This window comes from Girardinichthys multiradiatus, chromosome 19 (genome assembly GCF_021462225.1).
Source record: "Girardinichthys multiradiatus isolate DD_20200921_A chromosome 19, DD_fGirMul_XY1, whole genome shotgun sequence".
NCBI classification, from domain to species: Eukaryota; Metazoa; Chordata; class Actinopteri; order Cyprinodontiformes; family Goodeidae; genus Girardinichthys; species Girardinichthys multiradiatus.
Genome location: NC_061811.1, coordinates 7,625,439 through 7,645,750, shown reverse-complemented (window position 1 = coordinate 7,645,750; position 20,312 = coordinate 7,625,439). Strand labels below are relative to the sequence as shown.

Below are 20,312 nucleotides of genomic sequence, written 5' to 3'. Positions count from 1 at the left end.
TAAAAATAATAATAATAATAATAATAATAATAATAATAATAATAAAGAATAAAGAGAAACAGCAAGCCTATACTTTGCTGTATAAGTGTCAAAGGTGGCGAGTATCGGAATGATAAAAAAAAGAGCAATTTTTTTCTATTTGCTGGTGATGTCTTCAAATGAAGTAAAACATAGCAAATTAACATTTCTGCTGATTATTTTGTATTTTAAGAGCAAAAGTCAAATAACTAAATGTTTGTTTTACGTTTCTGATAGGCAAATCCTATGCTTTTATATTATTATTTCAATTAATTTTCTCAGTGGAATAAATCCATATTTCTGTGACGTCACAAATAAAAGCCAGGCGGAGATTTCCAACATTGCAACAAACTGGGCGCCGTGATGAGTTTATGGTGAATTCGAGCAAAACCGTGAAATAAAACTGGAGAAGTAATTGCGTCTTGCTTCATGCGGGGATTTCCTCCTTCGCTGAAGCTTCGGAGACACACCCCGGACTTGCCTGAGCTGAAGGAGCCACTGAGCGCTGAAGCGACTCATGTTGGTAGAGAGACTTCAGCGTAATCATCCTGACATCTGATCGGTACGTAAGTAATTTTCTCGCTTCTTCTCTGTATCAGTTTAAAAACAGCAGCCTATGTATAAAAGTATATCAAGTCGGTTTCATAGCCCATATAATTCTATGTAAATTCATAGAAACAGAAATATATAAATAGACGCCTTAAAGTCGAGCTCTCATGACGACAGACAGATGTGGCAATGAGGCAGACAGTGACATTTATTTATTATGACTGCTTATTGATATCTTTGCATTATTTTGACATTGGTATATAAATTTCAAAAAGTTCTTGAAAATAAAGTAATGAAGTTTGTTCTACTTTTTACTTTCTGATTATTAGGAATTTCTGAGGGCTTTACTGTTTTTATCCCATCAAACAACTCCTGCGCATATCAGGCATAACATTATGACCACTGACAGGTAAAGAGAACAACAACAACACATTGATAAAATCTCTCAACTCTCATAGCAAATTAGGTTTATTGGCAAAACCTGGATTATTTTATCCAAATTCACCACTAAATCCTACCTAAAATGACCACTGTAGTGTTGTGAATTTGTTCAACCTCACTATATAACTCTTCAGAAGAGCCCACATTTAGTCTCAGCCAAACCCATCAAGGGCTTCATTAGTTGCATCAGGTGTTTGAGATAGAACACCTCCAATACCTGGATTGGTAGTGCTTACAAATTATTGCACGTCAGAAAACGGCTTAGCCAAAACAATTGTCCAGAGTTTAGAGAACAGGTCACTGCCTTGCAAAACAAGGACAAAATGCAAAACGCTAACAAGGGCTCTGAGTTTACCTAGAGATACAGTTGGAGGCATAGTTCAAACGTTTTAAGTTAAAGGAACATTACCTACAGTACGTAGCGGCAGGAAGAGGAAGTTATCACAGGGTTCCTGAAGAGACAGGTGGTCAAAGACCCTCGACTGACTTGCAAATAACCTGCATAACACTTGGTGGCAGCATCCAATCAAGTTTCAGCTTTAACAGTGAGGCACATGCTAAAAGCTAAAGGGCACCATGTCTAAATGTCAAAATACACATCAATACTGACCTAAAAAAAAAGAGAAGTCAAGTTTGCTCACATCTATAATAGTTAACCAATGTGGTTTTTGGATTCTGTTACATGGAAGACAAATCAATACAGGAACTTTTCAGACCTATGGATCAGAGATATCACTAAAGGAGGAAGCAGGAAGCATACGGTAAAAAGAACACCATTCAATTCAGTTTAAATTCAGTTTATTTATACAGCGCCACTTCACAACACATGTTGTCTCAAGGCACTTCACAAAGTCAGGTTCATACATTCCAATTAAACCTAATCATTGAACAGGGCAGTCAGATTCAGTTATTTATTCAAATTGGATAAAAAGTTTTTCTGTCTAAGGAAACCCAGCAGATTGCATCCAGTCAGTGACTTGCAGCATTCACTCCTCCTGGATGAGCATGTAGAGACAGTGGACAGTTACTGGCATTGACTTTGCAGCAATCCCTCATACTGAGCATGCATGTAGCGACAGTGGAGAGGAAAAACTCCCTTTTAACAGGAAGAAACCTCCAGCAGAACCAGGCTCAGTGTGAGCGACCATCTGCCACGACCGACTGGGGGTTTGAGAGAACAGAGCAGAGACACAAAGAGAACAAAGAATCACTGATCCAGGTGTCCTTTCTATGGGAAGGAAAAGTAAATGTTAATGGATGTAGCTTCTTTAGTCGTTTAATCTAGGAAGAAAAAACAGATAAACTCTGAGCCAGTTTTCAAGGTTAGAGTCTGAAAGAGAGCACATAGAGTTAGTTACAGTAAAAGCTCAGTCAGTAGCAATGTCTAGGAGACAGAAAGGGTTAAACACTAAAAGACAGGGCCATGTGGATCATCTGTAGAGGGTGAGCATTAAGTTGTTGCCAGCAGAAGCTCGGACGATTCCCCTCTCCAGAAAGGTGTCACAGGTAGACACAGAGCCAGGCCAGGTGTAGCTTCTAGGAAGAGAAAAGATAGAGAACAAGGTTAAATAACAGCAAATAATGCAAAATTGGAGAGTAGTGTGAGAATGTAGCGAAGAGGGTGAAAGTGGTCATTATGTCCTCCAGCAGACTAAGCCTATAGCAGCATAACTACAGAGATAGCTCAGGATAACCTAAGCCACTCTAACTATAAGCTTTATCAAAAAGGAAAGTTTTAAGCCTAGCCTTAAAAGTAGACAGTTTGTCCATCTAGAGCCCACTGATGGCCATTGTTATACTAAAAAACACAACGATTGGGATACCTCCCTCTGTCAGACTGATTATAACCATTGGAAAAGAGAAGGGGTCATACAGGTAGCAGAAATGGAGGGTGTGTTCCTATAGTAAAGCATGGTGGTGGCTTTGTGATGCTGTGGAGATGCTTTGCTTGCTCTGGCACTAGAAAACTGCATCATGTGGAGGACAAGGTGGATTCAGTCAAGTGGCCTTAAAGTCCTAAATATTCCCCAGTTTTCCATACTAGGTCTTAAAATACATTTAGTTATTCTTAAATTTGTATGTTTATTTATTAATTCCTTCTTTTATCAACATCTTTTTAGAAGTGGTATTCATTTGGTTTGGTGGTGTGTAGTTTTGGCTGAGGAACTCGGGTGTTATTATGCGGTGTCAAAACTGCAAACCCTATGATGCAAAAAACCAACAACGCCAGTCAAAAGGAATTAATCTTCAGACATTCAAACTTCCCCGCAAACCTACAAAATGAATAGTGGACCCAACACTCGATTAAAATTGTTGTTTAGGTCAATAAAATCTTGCTCTCTCCATATTTGATGTTTGCAGATTCAACATTTCCCCAGTAATTACAAAAGCAAACTTAAACATGGACAAGTTAACACCACTGAGTAACATATAATATATCACACAGGGTGGAAACTAAAGTATGGACCCTGCGTATCCAACTTGGCTATCTCTGATTCTTAATCTCTCTAAAACAAAACAGTCCTGTATTTAACTTTTTATGATCCTCTTAGCTAAATAAATGTAGAAATGTAAATTGCACATCAATACAGTGTTACCGTTGACTGTTTCAAGTTGTTCCAAAGGTTGAGTGGTATTCACAAATGAGAAAATAACTACAACTTAAGACTGGATTTCCATCTCAGTGAGACTTAGTTTGACTGTTTTGTTTTTATTATATTTTCTTTTTTTAATCATTCTTAGGTCATATTTTGTATTTTTTTCTTTTAATGTATATGTTTAAAGTATGCAGTGTGCAGCACATTGTTTCAGCCGTGGTTTCTAAATAAATTTGGTATGGCACGGTATAGTATGGTATGGTCCATCTTTAGAGATTATGAATGACAATAAAATATTTTCTTTCACTAACTGTTATAGTTTGAGTGAAGCTATTTATTCCCAAAAACATTTTTGTGCTTTTTAATTATATTTGACCTCCAAAAACTACGCAAATGACCCTGATCGAAAGTTTACATAACTCAGGTTTTAATATCTTGTATTTCTTCATCAAAGACAGCTTGATGTCTTTTAAGGTACTTCTGAATCAGACAGTATATTTCCTGCAATGATAAAGATAGTGAATCATTCATATTTCCCTGCCTCTTTACTGCTTGGCATAGTAATGGCTTTCTTCTGGCACCTGGAACCTGAAGTCCTCCTTATTCTACATCATAAAACACCCACACTACTTATTTTCATAAAGTCTGTTTGAATTATTTAAATCCTGAACAATTTTGCTGGTAGTTTTGGTTAATCTGTGTGTTGGCGTACTTGACTATGGTTTGGTTTCAACAGAATATGTAATTCTCTACTCCTTAATTAGAGTTTAAATGCTTTTGACTGGTATTTTCTAATTTCTTTAGATATGTCTTCCTGTTTTATGTCGTTCATTATGTTTTTCCCCATGACTCTGAGTTCAAATGTTAGAGCAGCTCTTGATAAAACATGCAGAGGTCTACAAGGAGCCCACAAACTCAATGACTTTAAATAAAAACACACTATTTACAATAAAACAGATTCAATTCAATTCAGTTTATTTATACAGCGCCAATTCACAACACATGTCGTCTCAAGGCGCTTCACTAAAGTCACAGGTCAGGATGGTTACCTTTTGGGGCAAATTAAACCCATATGCATCAACTTGTGTGTAAGCTTCCAGGTTATGTAAACATTTGATCAGGGTCATTTGCGTAGTTTCTGTTGTCATTATGATTTAAGACACAATAGCTTGAAAATTAACGGCTTGACCCAACCACAAACTATAATAAAGTTATTGTTTTATAGTTCATACTCGCTGGAAAATGGCCCAACAATCAGAAATTCTGCCAGGGTGTGTAAACTTTGAGCACAACTGTACACCAACAAAACCCAGAATCCAAAGTGAGCGGAAATAATGTATTTTTTTGTTGGAGATCAAATATTGTAGTTGATCTGATGTAAACGCAAATTATCTTTCGCGTTGTGATGATAACCTGATAACAGCCAGATTCACCATTTCCTTTCCAAGAGTCTCAGCTATGAGAAAATAGATGATTTTCAGTAAGTGGTAGAAAACATGTTATTGCACATTACAGGTTCCAAATTAAGGAGCCATTGAAGCATTTACCACATGTGAGTTTTTCTGTTTGTGAATCTATGAATGTTCAGCACCCACCCCGTTCTCTTTTGGTGCATAGCTGACGTTTGTAAGACTTTATGGTGCACCGTCAAGAAGGAAAAAAAAGCTGTGTTAAAGGACGAATGTGGTCAATTCATACTTGTGCCCTGTTATTCAAGACAGTCACCTCTAAGACACGTTTTCTTCGTTCAGTTCCAGTAACGTCATAGATGAAAAAGATTAAATGTGTCAAAGTGCTCAGACAGGAACATGTAAGAAAATGGCTCTGCTTTATGTGGTTAGCTGGGTCAAAGAGAGAAAGAAACAAAGTGTGCCCATAAGACTAACTTCTTAAATAAAGGATTAGTCTCATTATGTATCAACATAGTTATTTTAATCTGAAGCATAAACTAGCATGATTCAAAGGAACACTGAGATTTGGGATTTAAATATTCACATTTCAACTGATATTCAGCGATTTTTGGTGCTGGTCACTAATAAATTAAAACTTTTGTTTAAATATATACGATTAATGTATTAGATATAACACTGTCATATATTTTATGATTAATTATGTAAAAACACCAAAAAAAGGCATGGAACTTGCATCGATGCAATAAAAAAAATATATTTGGCGAATGCTCATTTATAAAACTGAATGAAGTCTAACTATCAGAAGTTCTGGTTCTGTCTGAAGGTCTGGTTGAACTGCGTGAGGTAGCAGTAGAGCGGTGCTCCTCGACCAGCTGCTCTGGATTCGATTCTCCTTTTTTAAACCTTTGCTGCAAGTCTCCCCCCCACCCCCCTTCTGCCCATTTCTTGTCTGGTAGATATCAATTAAGGCCACTTGTGCCAAAAAGAAAATGTAAAAACAGGCACTTTGATTTGTGTTAGTGTCACACATCAGAATAAACTGTTTCTTGCATCATGACATATCAGGGTGATACAAATATTCTTGCATTCTAAAGAGAGTTTAAAATGTCAGAAAAAAATCTCATTATTTTTCTTTAATGGTTAATTATGTCTAAATAATAAAATCCTGCTGGTTTACTAAAGTAAGCAAAAACAACTACAGTCACTGGAAATGAAAGCTTAAAATCCAAAGGTTGGTTCAAAGACGAAATACTGTAGCGACCCTCGTAAGGAGTTGACTTTCCCACCACTTATGTTTGTGCCGTTGAAGGGAGAATATTCATAACAGAGAAGAGATCAAATAAAAAGCTCAGAAAGTAAAGAAAAAATGTGTTATTATAGGTCTGACCTGATTAATTTGTGCATTTAAATTGTTTGGTTTTTATATTTGTATTTGTCAACTAGAACCCAGTTTTTTCTGCTTAACAGAAAGAGCAAAAAGAATCAAAAGATGACATAAAAAATTATAGTTAAATTAAAGCATGCCTGCTTAAAGATGCACAGCTACTGTTTCAGTTTTGGTTGATTATGAGATTCGCTCTCTGCCTCCATTTGTTTTTCCTGGCTCCTTAAACTTAGACAGAACCTGCTGACTCAGTTTACTTTCACATCCTGAAAAAAACCCTTGAAACAACTATCGAAGCCTGTTGCTCACTTATTCTCTTATGTACTGCTTCATGTGGTGGTTGGACACTATTAATTATTTTTTGATTTCCTCAGGAAGAAATTATGGAAAAATCACATCACATGGCTGTGAACCAGACCTTTCTGGATTCAGAGTTTCGCTATGTGCTCTTCTCCGTCACCTACAGCATCTTCTTCGTTGTGGGCTTCTTCGCCAATCTTTACGTGCTGTTCGTCCTGCGGTGCCTCCGTGAAGCAAAGGCCATGGGAGAAATCCGCATCTACATGTATAACCTGACCATTGCTGATCTCCTTTTTGTGTGTGTGCTGCCCTTCTGGATTGGCTATTACAAACGTGGGGGGGACTGGATTTTCAAGGATTTCATGTGCCAGCTGACGGGATCGTTCTTTTTCATCAACACCTATGGCACCATCCTCTTCCTCGGAGCGATCAGCCTCAACCGGTATTGGGCGGTCACTCGGCCTCTGGACGCAGCCTCGTCGGACCACAGGTGCCGCGGGATCATTGTGTGCATCATAATCTGGGCGTCTACCACAGCATTGACCATTCCCAACATGACATCACCTGGTACCAACAGTGATGGACACATAACTCGATGCTTCGAGGGGTACCACAATGAAACGGATTATCAAAAGAAGAAAGTGGCTGTTATGCATTTTCTAATAATTGGGATGTTTTTTGTTGTGTTTTTTCTTGTTGTGGTGTGCAATTTCCTTATTGCCCTAGCCTTGCTTTCTCAGAGTATACCACAATCAGAGTTTTGCTCTGGCACGATCAGAACGATGACATCTACATATAAAAGGCCCAAAAAGGCCAGAGGGGTGAAGAGGAGAGCTCTGCAGATGCTCCTGGCGGTGGTGGGGGTGTTTGTGTTGTGCTTTCTGCCCCACCACATTGTCCAGGGCCCCTGGGTGCTGGCTGTGCTGCAGATCAAGGACGGCTGGGGCCACGTTAACTGGGGCCAGGACACACGTCAGGCACTCAACGACGCGCATCAGATCACCTTAGTTCTGATGGGCCTCAACTGCATTCTGGATCCTGTGGTGTATTTTTTTGCTACAAAGAGGTTCAGGAGATTCATCAAGAAGCACATAAGAAAGTTATTGAAAGGGGAAGCTTGCACTCAATCAGGTAACACACAGATATCCATGGATGACCGAAACCAGAGCCAAAAACTCCAGAGCATCCACCAACAGCCAAACGAGGAAATAACTCAGTGATTTCAGACACAAGGTACAAGGTTTTTGTGTGATACATGTCACATTTTGAGCTGGACTACCAGTATTTTTCAAAGTAAATTAGTCATTTTGTATCTTTCTGTTTTGCTTGAATGTTTTTATGAGTTGTAACTTGTTCTTGTTTTATGTTCCTACACACCAAGCTTCATTTACTCAAATACCATTTAGTTTTGTTACCATATAACATCAAACTTCTTTATGAAAGTACCTCATCTTTACTCTCTTTTTTCAAATTTTAAGCCTCTTTTGTTCCTGGAACAAGCTGCAGGAAATAGATTTCTACTGACATTTCACAACCTTGAACCTTAACAAAGATGCTGTCAAAAAATGCACATTTGCAGCTTTCTGTTTTTTAGTTAATTGTTTAAGTTGATGGTGAGCTTTGGCTTTACAGAGTAAACATATTCAAACCCTTTGATTCTGTCACATTACAGTCTTAAACGTCATTGTATTTTATTGGAATGCAGATGGAATGCATAGTTTTTAATTTTTGTTTTACAGATAAACTGTAACATGTATGTATTCAGTTCCTCATGAGTCAATGCTTTGCACAACCAGCTTTCACTGTGGGGATAGCTGCAAGTCTTTTGGGGTATGTTTCTACCTGCTTTGCTAATCTTAGGACTAACATTTTGGGTTATTTGCAAAATATTAATTCTAACAAAAATATAGTTTGATTTGATCCATTCCACTGTAACTCTGGCTGTAGGTTTAGGGTCATAGTCCAGCTGGATCTATTCTCCCATCAGCATGATGATGCAACCACCGTGTTTCACTTTGGGTGTGTTCAAGGTGTCAGTTTCCTTCCGCACGTAGCATTTTACATGTCAGCCAAGAAGCTGAAATTGACCTCCTCTGAACAGAGCACATTCTTCCGCAACTTTGCTGTTTCCACACCGTTTGTGACAAGCTGTAAACATTACTTCTTATAGCTTTCTTCCAACGATGGCATTTTTCTTGCTACTTTTTTCTAGACCAAGAATAACAGTTGTCTTATCAAACATATTTTCCCACCTGAGCAGGGGATCTCTGCTGCTCTTCTAGAGTTTTGATGAGCCTCTCAACTGGTTCTCTGGTTAATGTTCCTCTGGGCCACCCTGTCAGTTTAGGTGGATGACCATGTCTTGGTGGTCTACAGTTGTGCCGTACTGTTGTGCTGTGTTCCTTGGTCTTCAGGTAGACCTCTGAGGCCTTCACAGAATAACTGAATTAATTCTGAGATTAAATTACACCAAGGTGGACTATGTTTACTATACTGTGACTTCTGAAGGCAGTTTGTTGTACTGGAAGGAGTATCAGGGTTAAGGGACTGAAACAAATGGACACCATACTTTTATTTTATTTGTTTGTATTTTATTTTTTATATTTTATTTTAAAGCCATGTCTCATTTTCTTTCTACTCCAGAATTATGCATTACTTTGTGTTGGTCTGTCTCTTAAAATCAAATGCAATAAAATGCATTAAGGTTTGTGTCTGTAATGTGACAAAAAGTTAAAAAGTTCAACAACTAACAAATACTTTTGTAAGACCCTGTACATTAGTAAGATGCAATAAAAACTATGCAAACTAACCTCACGTACTGTATAAAATCGCTTTTTCTATTCTAGGAACTGTGCTGCGAATTGCACCATATTTCTATTCTTCCTGTAGGCACCAAAAACAGAAGTGAATTTATTTTGGTTAACCTAGTCAATGATCCACAGATAAATTTTTTGAATCTTGACATTTGTTATTTAGAACCTTGACAAACTATGAGCAGGTATTTCACAAGCATTATATGGATAAAATATAGGTGAAAATGAAATGCTTCCTGATTAAGTTTGCTTCAGAAATATTTCCCCTCTTCTGATATTGTAACATTTCCTCCACTGATTTCTTTGGCTTATATGTTTCAGGTCCTCAAACACATTTTAATAGAGAAAGATACTCTGATACTCTGAAAAAGCAAATCCAGAAGAAATCTGAAAGGGTTGTAAATCCTGTAAACTATGATGTCAATTTAGACCTATTTTAAAATCAGTGAAGTTGTACCCACACGTTTCTTCCCAAAAAGATAGGGATCTTAAAAAGCAAGCAAACAAAATCGTACGTCTGAAACTTTTAATAAACTTCTTTTTTATCTGAGGTGCATGTTGTGGATTTTAAGATTAATTACAGATTTTTTAAGCAACGCGAACCGAGCAAGACAGCTTGAAGATGACTGCACATCTGTTTAAAAAGAAAAAGAAATCAACAAAAACATTTTCACCACACTGACATTGCAGAAAAATGCGACAAGTAAGTTCACACAGCGCAGCAGAGCTCTGCGTAACTACAGCAACCAATTTTTTATGACAGAGTGGAGTAACAGTCATCCCCTGTCATGTTGGCTGGATTGAGGTCAGAGTAGGCTTGCGTAGTGCTTGTGTAGTTCATGTACACATCGCCATCAGGATCATCCTTTGGTGGCAAAACCCTGTGAAGACAAATTTTTGATTATTCTTGGCACATTTTTACTCGGATAGAATGAAATATTGGTGTAGGACTCACTTTGGGATCACTACAGATGGTGCAGGAACATCTAATAGAAAATTAATAAATTTTAATGATCCACAGATGATTTAAATAATACTTTGACTCAACCAGAAGTGGTCAGCAGTTCTCTTTACCTTTCTTTGGAGCGTTCAAAGCGCTCAGATCGTCATTAGATCTTTTCCAAAACAGCAACAGAACACCAGCAATGGTGGCAATCAAGATCAGAACAGAAAGGACCAGAGCCGCTTTTCCTATATTCTCTCCTATGGCAGCAAAATTGCGAAACAGCTCGTTAACAGAGACAAAGGCTTTACGTTTTAATGTCACAACAGACATGAAAACAGAGAATAAGGTTAAAGCTCATCTGCATGTTTTAGTTCTGGAGATTTTTCAGTGTGGCTCAGTTATTGTTATACAGGTCCTTCTCAAAATATTAGCATATTGTTATAAAGTTAATTATTTTCCATAATGTAATGATGAAATTTTAACTTTCATATATTTTAGATTAATTGCACACTAACTGAAATATTTCAGGTCTTTTATTGTCTTAATACGGATGATTTTAGCATACAGCTCATGAAAACCCAAAATTCCTATCTCACAAAATTAGCATATTTCATCCGACCAATAAAAGAAAAGTGTTTTTAATACAAAAAACATCAACCTTCAAATAATCATGTACAGTTATGCACTCAATACTTGGTCGGGAATCCTTTGGAGAAATGACTGCTTCAATGCGGCGTGGCATGGAGGCAATCAGCCTGTGGCACTGCTGAGGTCTTATGGAGGCCCAGGATGCTTCGATAGCGGCCTTTAGCTCATCCAGAGTGTTGGGTCTTGAGTCTCTCAACGTTCTCTTCACAATATCCCACAGATTCTCTATGGGGTTCAGGTCAGGAGAGTTGGCAGGCCAATTGAGCACAGTGATACCATGGTCAGTAAACCATTTACCAGTGGTTTTGGCAGTGTGAGCAGGTGCCAGGTCGTGCTGAAAAATGAAATCTTCATCTCCATAAAGCTTTTCAGCAGATGGAAGCATGAAGTGCTCCAAAATCTCCTGATAGCTAGCTGCATTGACCCTGCCCTTGATAAAATACAGTGGACCAAAACCAGCAGCTGACACAGCACCCCAGACCATCACTGACTGTGGGTACTTGACACTGGACTTCTGGCATTTTGGCATTTCCTTCTCCCCAGTCTTCCTCCAGACTCTGGCACCTTGATTTCCAAATGACATGCAGAATTTGCTTTCATCCGAAAAAAGTACTTTGGACCACTGAGCAACAGTCCAGTGCTGCTTCTCTGTAGCCCAGGTCAGGCGCTTCTGCCGCTGTTTCTGGTTCAAAAGTGGTTTGACCTGGAGAATGCGGCACCTGTAGCCCATTTCCTGCACACGCCTGTGCACGGTGGCTCTGGATGTTTCTACTCCAGACTCAGTCCACTGCTTCCGCAGGTCCCCCAAGGTCTGGAATCGGCCCTTCTCCACAATCTTCCTCAGGGTCCGGTCACCTCTTCTCGTTGTGCAGCGTTTTCTGATACACTTTTTCCTTCCCACAGACTTCCCACTGAGGTGCCTTGATACAGCACTCTGGGAACAGCCTATTCGTTCAGAAATTTCTTTCTGTGTCTTACCCTCTTGCTTGAGGGTGTCAATAATGGCCTTCTGGACAGCAGTCAGGTCGGCGGTCTTACCCATGATTGGGGTTTTGAGTGATGAACCAGGCTGGGAGTTTTAAAGTCCTCAGGAATCTTTTGCAGGTGTTTAGAGTTAACTCGTTGATTCAGATGATTAGGTTCATAGCTCGTTTAGAGACCCTTTTAATGATATGCTAATTTTGTGAGATAGGAATTTTGGGTTTTCATGAGCTGTATGCCAAAATCATCCGTATTAAGACAATAAAAAACCTGAAATATTTCAGTTAGTGTGCCATGAATCTAAAATATATGAATGTTACATTTTCATCATGACATTATGGAAAATAATGAACTTTATCACAATATGCTAATATTTTGAGAAGGACCTGTAGTTTATTATCTTAATTTCAGAATCAGAATCAGCTTTATTGCCAAGTTCGTACATACAAACAAGGAATTTGACTCCGGTACACTTTGCTCTTTGGTTTTGTTTTTGCATTACAGAATATACATACATACAATATACAAATATACACATATATAAATAAAAAGGTGCATTTGCAACATCTGTATGCTGTTGTTCTGTACTCTATTAAATGTTCATCAGAGAAACAGCCCGGGGGAAGAAACTGTCTCTGTGGCGGCTGGTTTTAGTGAACAGTGCTCTGTAGCGGCGGCCTGAAGGTAAAGCTCTAAACAGTTTATGTGCAGGGTGTGTGGGGTCTGCAGAGATTTTAGCAGTTCTTTTTCTGACCCTAGACCTGTATAAGTCCTGGATGGAGGGAAGGTCAGCCCTGATTATTCTCTCTGCATTCCTGATTATTTGTTGCAGTCTGGACCTGTCCTGTTTTGTGGATGAGCCAAACCACACTGAAATGGACGAAGACAGGACAGACTGAATGATGGCAGTGTAGAAGATGACCAACAGCTCCTGTGGAAGGTTGATCTTCTTGAGTTGCCTCAGGAAGTACAGTCTCTGCTGGGCCTTCTTTCGAACAGTGTCTATGTGTGAAGACCATCTCAGGTCCTCAGAGATGTTGGTTCCTAAGAACCTGAAGTGGTCCACGGCCGATACAGTATTGTTGATGATGGTGAGGGGGGTGTATGAGGGTGGTGTTCTTCGAAAGTCCACCACCATTTCCACAGTCTTGAGTGGGTTCAGTTCAAGGTAGTTCTGACCGCACCAGTGTACCAGCCGATCCACCTGCTGTCTGTATGCAGACTCATCACCGTCCTGGATCAGTCCGATGACAGTGGTGTCATGTGCAAACTTCAGGAGTTTCACGGTCGAGTCCAATGAGGTGCAGTCATTTGTGTACAGAGAGAAGAGGAGTGGGGATAGAACACACCCTTGGGGGGCACCAGTACTTAATGATCTGGATCGGGAGAAGATGCTCCCCAGTCTCACCTGCTGCTGTCGGTCCGTCAGGAAGCTGTTGATCCACTGACAGGTGGAGGCTCAAAGGATTTCATGACCACAGACGTCAGGGCTATAGGCTTGTAGTCATTTAATCCTACGATGGTGGGTTTCTTGGGAACCGGGATGATGGTGGATCGTTTGAGGCAGGAGGTGACCTCACATTTCTCCAGTGACGTGTTGAAGATCCTTGTGAAGATCGGAGCAAGTTGATGTGCGTAGGCTTTCAGGCATGATGGGGAGACGTTATCAGGTCCTCCAGCTTTCTTTGTTTTCATGCGCTGAAAGAGCCTGTTTACATCTTCCTCGGAGATCTTTAGGGCAGGCAGAGGATCTGAAGGTAGGGGGTTGGTAGCTTTGTGGGAAGAACTTGTTCCTGAATGGGATGTAGAGGGGATGATTTGAGGTGTGAATGGCTTCTTGTCATGTCAGACGGTTGGCCAGGAGACGACTCTGTTCAGGATGGGTGGGGGGCTCCTATGGGCAGTCAGGTTTCTCAAACCAGTCCATACAGCCGAAGCATCACCAGTAGAAAGGCTGTTCTTAAGCTTCTCACTGTAGCTTCTCTTGGATGCTTTGATCTCCTTTGTTAGTCTGTTCCTGGCCTGCCTGTACCGCGTCCAATCTCCACTGCTGTGAGCTTCTTCCTTTTCCCTGCGCAGATTCCTGAGGTGTGGCTTGTTATTCCCAAAGATGCAGAAGGTTTTGGTCTGCACACACATGTCCTCACAGAAACTGATGTATGATGTCACCACATCAGTTCGTTGGTTTAGATCAGTGGCTGAAGTTTCAAAAACAGTCCAGTCTGTGCATTCAAAGCAGGCCTGTAGTATCTGCTGTGATTCCTCAGTCCACTTCTTAACAGTGTGAACCTTGGGTTTGGAAGCTCTTAGTCTCTGTCTGTAGGTTGGGATGAGGTGGATTAGACAATGATCCGAAAAACCCAGAGCAGCCCTGGTAACAGCATGATATGAGTCCTTTAAAGCTGTGTAACAATGGTCCAGTGTGTTTTTGTCTCTGGTGGTCCGTGTATTTTTTCTCCATGTCTGTAATCATCTCAGCGAGATGTTTTTCCGCGGCAGAAGTGCAGCCAGGAGGTGGACAATATGAGCCAATTATTATAAACGAGGAAAACTCTCTCGGTGAATAAATGGTTTACAGATTATGGAAAATGACTCCAGATCTGGACTACATGTTTTTCCCAGCACTTTTATGTCTCTGCACCAACCTTCATTTATATAAAAGCAGATTCCGCCTCCTCGCTTCTTCCCCGATAGCTCCGCACTGCGATCCGCTCTGAGCAGCAGTGCGCGGTCCGGGATGTTTTCACTCAGCCATGTCTCGGTGAAGCAGAGAACCGCTGATCCGCGGAGGTCTGAGTTTTTACCAGTGAGGAGAAGCAGCTCGTCCATCTTGTTGTTTAGAGAGCGGACATTTGCCAGGTGGATTGAAGGCAGTGGTGTGCGAAGTCCTCTTTTGCGGAGCTTTACCAGCGCCCCAGCACGTTTCCCCCTCCGACGCTTCCTGCGCAGTATCCCATACAGCGCCGCAGCTCCGCTTGCTAGGAGCTCAGTGAACCTCGGATTGATAAAAGATGGTGAAAAAAATCCCAAGAGAGGACTCTCTGATGTTGAGAAGTTCCTCTATACTGAATGAGACCACATGATTGTGGCCCGAGACCACAGTACTGTGGCTCGAAAAACATAAAAACACACAAAATACAAAAACAAAGAGAGCGAAGCTCCGAGGCTGCCATCGTCGGCGCCATCTTGCTCACAATTTAAGGAGTATTTGGATGATTTTATTGTAGGCAGCATTAGATGTGTATATTGATAAACTAGAATAATCAAGTTAATTTATTCATCATTCAAATAAAATAATTAAACCTGCAAACAGTATTATACAGTTTTAACTTATATCCTCTCCAGTCTTCCTCCAGACTCTGAGAACTTGATTTCCAGATGACGTGGAGGCCAAGCCCGTGAACTGGTCCCTCCGGCGACTCAGGGCCTCCACCAACCCCTGGCAGCAAGACCGCCAGGGATGGCCAGGGATCACCAGGCCATCCCCGCACCCTCAGTCCCAGCCTAACCAGCGCAGGCTCTGAGGTGGGAGCCAGCATATTTAGTTTTGCAAAATGGTTAAGAGTGTGTTTGATGCTTTACCATTGTTAAATGTAAAATTTTTTATTAAAAAAAAATTTTTTTGTTAAAATGTAAATGTTAAAATTAAACATAATTTTGCACTCGTTGAATGACATAAAGTGAAATAATTCGTTTATTGGCATTATGAACAAAAATTCTTCTGGCTTTTCAGTGTTTCTGTAAAAAATTATTATATTTTTAATATATTTGTTTTATATATTTTCAAGAACTGCTTGATGGATTTTAAGCATGCCTGTTATGTTATAAGTGTAATGCTGTAGATAAAATAAATGATGATGCGTTGAAGTTAAAGGTCTGATCTCATCAAAATGCACCCCCTTTGAAATATTATTTGACATTTTGGGTGAATATTTAAGCCCAGTGCACTGGGTTTGAAAAAAAGAAGAAAGAAAACGGGTGCCGAAATAGCTAAACATTCACCTTAGGTTGCTTAAAGGGGGCAGCATAGCGAAGGAACACGGCCCTAGAGGTAAATATGATAGCAAAATAGGTAGAAGAAGGTAAGGAGAATTACATCTGCAGTAATTCAGAATATCTGGAGCGATGATGAGAGGCTGGTCAGAAGTTCAGAGGTGCATGTATGAGCCACAGCAAGGGTAGGAAACCTGCCTTACTGGCAACAAAGCTTTCTAAGTTGTCTCATTTGTTGTAGTTGTGTTTATGTAAAATCAACTCACGCTAGCAAAGGAGGTTTAATAGAAGGCATGAGCATTTTCACCTTGGCTCAAAGTACGATAAAACAAATTGTATATATATGTCTATATGTCTTTGTCCAAAATCATCAACATTTTAAATATGTATAGATTTGTTGTGAGAAAAAACAGGTGGGAGAAAACCTGTATTGATTTTTTTTAAAGTTGTCTTATTTACACAACAAATGCGGTACATTATTCTACACACTTTTGTTTCTTTATTATTTGTTTGAAGGTTTTTCACCTGCAAAATTCCTGTCAATTTGGGCCTGAAAATAAATAAAACAAGAAAGTAAGATTGTTTGGTAATTGAGTGAAATTCAGCTGAAACGGCTCTGTTGTAACTCGTTTGAGTGGAGAAACACAGATCAAACAACTTGACAGAATTGAAAAAATCTTATGCAAAATAGTTTTCTGAGAGACTGAACTTTGGGTTCTCATTAGCCATAGAATGTTTAAAATACACCTCTGTGTGTAACAAATCCAAAAAGGTTCACGCTTTTAACTAGATAAAATAAAATCTCTTTTCAATGATTTTCTGAGATGCACCTGTAATTTTCAACATTGATCCTGGATTTTTCTCTTGCAGTTAACAAGCAGGAAAACGTTGAACCACTTCCAGTACCTCTGTATCAATTGAACATATAATTAAAGTAATTCTCGAATCTAACCCAACCAATTAGATGCTTTTTAGTGGCATTATGGAATATCAGGAAATAATGGAGGAAAGGTTATTTAAAAAATGAAAAACAACCGACCTGTTGTTGGTATGGAGACGATGAAAACATTATGATTCTGGCTCACGATCAATACATTCAAAGTATTGTGGGTCTCACACCGGTACTTGCCACTTTCTTGAGGCTGGGTGAGGATCAGTACATTACCCATGCTTACATTTTCCCAGGTCTCACTTTGAAGGTGATACCTCTGCCATGTAATGGTTTGTGACGGGTTTGTTGTATTGCATGATAGTTTGACACGTTGACCTGCAGCAACTGGGTAGTCTGGTGTGGCCATAAGATTCAGTGCAACCAGCTTCATTGTTGTTGTTAACCCTATGGTGGAAAGAAACAAGAGATAAGACAAACAGACTATTTTCATAAATAATTATAATACAGCAGTGTTTTTTTCACAATTTAATTTCTAAATGCAATTTATTTATTCAGACCAAAGCGTCATGGTCTCCACAGCATACAGACATTTATCTTTCCTTGTTAGTGATCTTGTCAGATAATAGGATGGTTAAGACCTGTCATTACTTCTTATAATTCCCATTTCAGAATGGATACTTAGTATTTTTCACATAAATCATCACTGTACTGTATGACGTTCTTATCTACTTTAAACATCAAAACTACCCTGCTATCTTTAATTGTTTTTATTGGATAATTCTTGAAATATAGGAAACTTTCAGACAAAACCCAACCATTTCTCATTTCTGGTTTGTGAACAAGAGTCTTCTTGGGTCTTCATCATGAGATTGTGCTGAAAAGCTGTGTTTTCTGACTATAAACAATTTCCTTACATGCTTAAACAAACTCTAAAATGAAATACTATAGCTTGGTGTCTTTCTTGTGTACTCAGACAGACAGACAGACAGATAGTTGTACAGCCAATACAAAGAGAAATCATACTATTTGGACCTCTTCTTTAGACTAAGTTTCAGTAAACATCAACAACATAACTATCTCATGAATAAGGCTTTTTCCACATTCAATCTATTTTAAATATCAAAGTTGCCACATTATCACTGTTTGCAGTATCGATATGGCAAAGAACTGCGTGGATGTCAACAAGTACTTGATAATAATCACTCTTTCAGGTGCATTTCAGGACATCAGGGTGCTCTGGTAAAACCATTAGGAAACTACAACAAAGTTGTTTCTACATGTAGTCACATGCATTGACTTTAATAATATTATGCTGTTGAGTTGTAAATAATGCATTTCTTTTTCCTTTTTTTTAAAAATCTAGATAAACTACTCCCTTTCTAGGCTTTGTGTTTGCAATGAATCCAAAACATAAAGATATTAACACCGTTTAGCTAAGTTGATGTGTTTTTGATGCAACACATTATTATTTCAAGTTTTCCTAATATTGCGTAGCCCTATTAGGAACCAATATTTAAAGTCATGCCTGATTAATTTAAACTTTCTGATTTTCCAAGTTAAAATAAAACAATTAACTTTATTTGAACTTCAAACTTTTGGTTCAGTCCCATTTCTGAGGAATCTTCACCAGTTTCTAGAATTTGGATAAAGGATCCGAACAACCTGGGAAAGTTATATATGTTTTATAGATAACCTGGCCAATAACAATGGGGATACGATGTTTTGACTAGACCTGTGATTCTACAAAGACATTTTGACTTAACTGTAGAAAAGTTAACTACATTTACATTCACTACTAATTTAGTAGTTTGATAAGGGGCTATTTCACTACTTTTGCACCTTGATTACCTTTAATTAGCTTTTACTTCAAAATGTTTAATGCTTAGAATGGATTATCCAACATTAAATAGAGATTCTTTCACTGTTTCATTGCTGGTTTAAAACCTTGTTTTGGATGGGGTTTCTATAAACAAAGGAAGAAGGGAAACTGCACATTTTCTTAAAATTATTAAATAGACATTTAACTGTGGGTTCTCTTAGACAATGTCCACACAGCAGATCTTGATGTCCAATTCAGATTTTTCACTGAAATCCAGTTTTTTTTTTTCTGGTGGTCCACACTACTATTTGACTTTGACCGCCATCAAATTTCATTCTGAACGGGTAATGACCCCACAGTGACCCACATGCGAAGAAGAAGAGGAATGTAGACGTCACACAGCAGCACACTCTTTGGTGTGGATGCTAGTTGGAGCCGAGTTAATGACGTAAAACGCAGATGAATTGCGACATGACCATTCAGACTGCGGATGCTTTGAAAACTATTGGATATGTGTCTGATTTAGTACCACATATGGAAGTGGAACAATTCAGATTTCTTTGGAGGTGACAGAAATTGGAAATGGGCTGTTCTGACGGCCATTAAAAAGTAGAATATGGGTCGCATTTACCTGCTGTGCGGATGTAGCCTTAGCAACTTGAACAAGTTGTGATGTTGGTAATTAAAGATAAAAGACAATGATAAAAATTTATGTGGAAAGCACATAATGTTTCAGCAATGACTATTTTCCCCCTTTCAATCAAATACCAAAAAGTCTGCTAACTAAAACATTATTCATTACTTAGTTTTCTTTTCCCCAAAAACAGATTCCATATTTTGTCATGCGTAGGAAACCTGTATTTATTATGTAAAACATTCATAATGAGTTTGTCTATATAAAGGTGAAAATTCTGAAGCCCAGATCCATCCAACATTTGTTACGATAATACAAATCTCTACTGCTTTAAACCTCAGTAGCTTGGTTTAAATTATCAAGCTACTTTTAAATGGAGAAACAAGTCCAACTCTGTAGTACCTGATGTTGTAGCTGTGGTTGTCGAGTAATTTTCAGTCGAGGACATACCTGCCTGGACTGTGACTGAAAAGAAACCAAAAACAAATTAAAAAGCATCAAACCAATTTCAGTCCATTTCACTTTCTTCCTTGCTTTTTACAAACTGACACATTTTTACTTACCTGTGCTCGTACACAGGAAAAAAATTAGAACAAAGCCAAGGGTCATGTTGTGTGTGATGAATTTGCTGTTGTTACTTCAGTGTATGAGGTGCAAAACTGATTTATTGTTATAGTCATATCCCAGGTGAGACAGGAGGAAGTATGAGACAGGGAAACTGTAAGAAGAGAAGTGTCAAGTTCCCTTTATGAGAAATTAACAAAAGAACACAATGATTAATTACAAAAGTTTCCACAGAAGGAGGAAAAATGCAGCTGGCATTGTTTTTCATAGAAAGTGTTTATGATATAGAATTTGATCTGTAAAAGGGCCATCAGTTTGTAA

The 20,312-nt window shown here is 38.9% G+C and overlaps 2 protein-coding genes across 4 annotated transcripts; one reads left to right on the top strand and one right to left on the bottom strand.

Moving 5' to 3' along the window:
• Positions 1-474: 474 nt before the first annotated feature.
• On the top strand, positions 475-16,659 carry ptafr (platelet-activating factor receptor). 3 transcript variants are annotated; one of them, XM_047393055.1, is made up of 3 exons: positions 475-580; positions 6,776-7,934; positions 15,435-16,659. In XM_047393055.1, exon 2 carries the CDS (start codon positions 6,785-6,787, stop codon positions 7,919-7,921), a length of 1,137 nt encoding a protein of 378 aa, XP_047249011.1. In that variant the 5' UTR covers positions 475-580; positions 6,776-6,784; the 3' UTR covers positions 7,922-7,934; positions 15,435-16,659. The 3 variants fall into 3 exon arrangements, with proteins under 3 accessions (XP_047249011.1, XP_047249012.1, XP_047249013.1); XM_047393056.1 differs by lacking the exon at positions 15,435-16,659 and having other exon boundaries at positions 487-584; positions 6,776-9,515; XM_047393057.1 differs by lacking the exons at positions 475-580; positions 15,435-16,659 and adding an exon at positions 896-976 and having other exon boundaries at positions 6,776-9,515.
• Positions 9,643-20,086, bottom strand: LOC124884974. The gene is made up of 6 exons (XM_047393059.1): positions 19,991-20,086; positions 19,830-19,892; positions 17,122-17,418; positions 10,589-10,717; positions 10,470-10,500; positions 9,643-10,395 (listed from the first exon to the last, which is right to left on the bottom strand). Exons 1-6 carry the CDS (start codon positions 20,034-20,036, stop codon positions 10,269-10,271), a joined length of 693 nt encoding a protein of 230 aa, XP_047249015.1. The 5' UTR covers positions 20,037-20,086; the 3' UTR covers positions 9,643-10,268.
• Between the last annotated feature and the right edge of the window lie 226 nt (positions 20,087-20,312).

Bases quoted from the DNA above. Each gene is read 5' to 3' on its own strand.
- ptafr (XM_047393055.1), top strand. From the start codon at position 6,785: ATGGAAAAATCACATCACATGGCTGTGAACCAGACCTTTCTGGATTCA.
- LOC124884974 (XM_047393059.1), bottom strand. From the start codon at position 20,036: ATGACCCTTGGCTTTGTTCTAATTTTTTTCCTGTGTACGAGCACAG. The intron at 19,893-19,990 runs GTAAGTAAAAAT...GTTTCTTTTCAG, and splicing joins TTTCCTGTGTACGAGCACAG to TCACAGTCCAGGCAGGTATG. The intron at 10,396-10,469 runs GTGAGTCCTACA...TTGTCTTCACAG, and splicing joins CCATCTGTAGTGATCCCAAA to GGTTTTGCCACCAAAGGATG.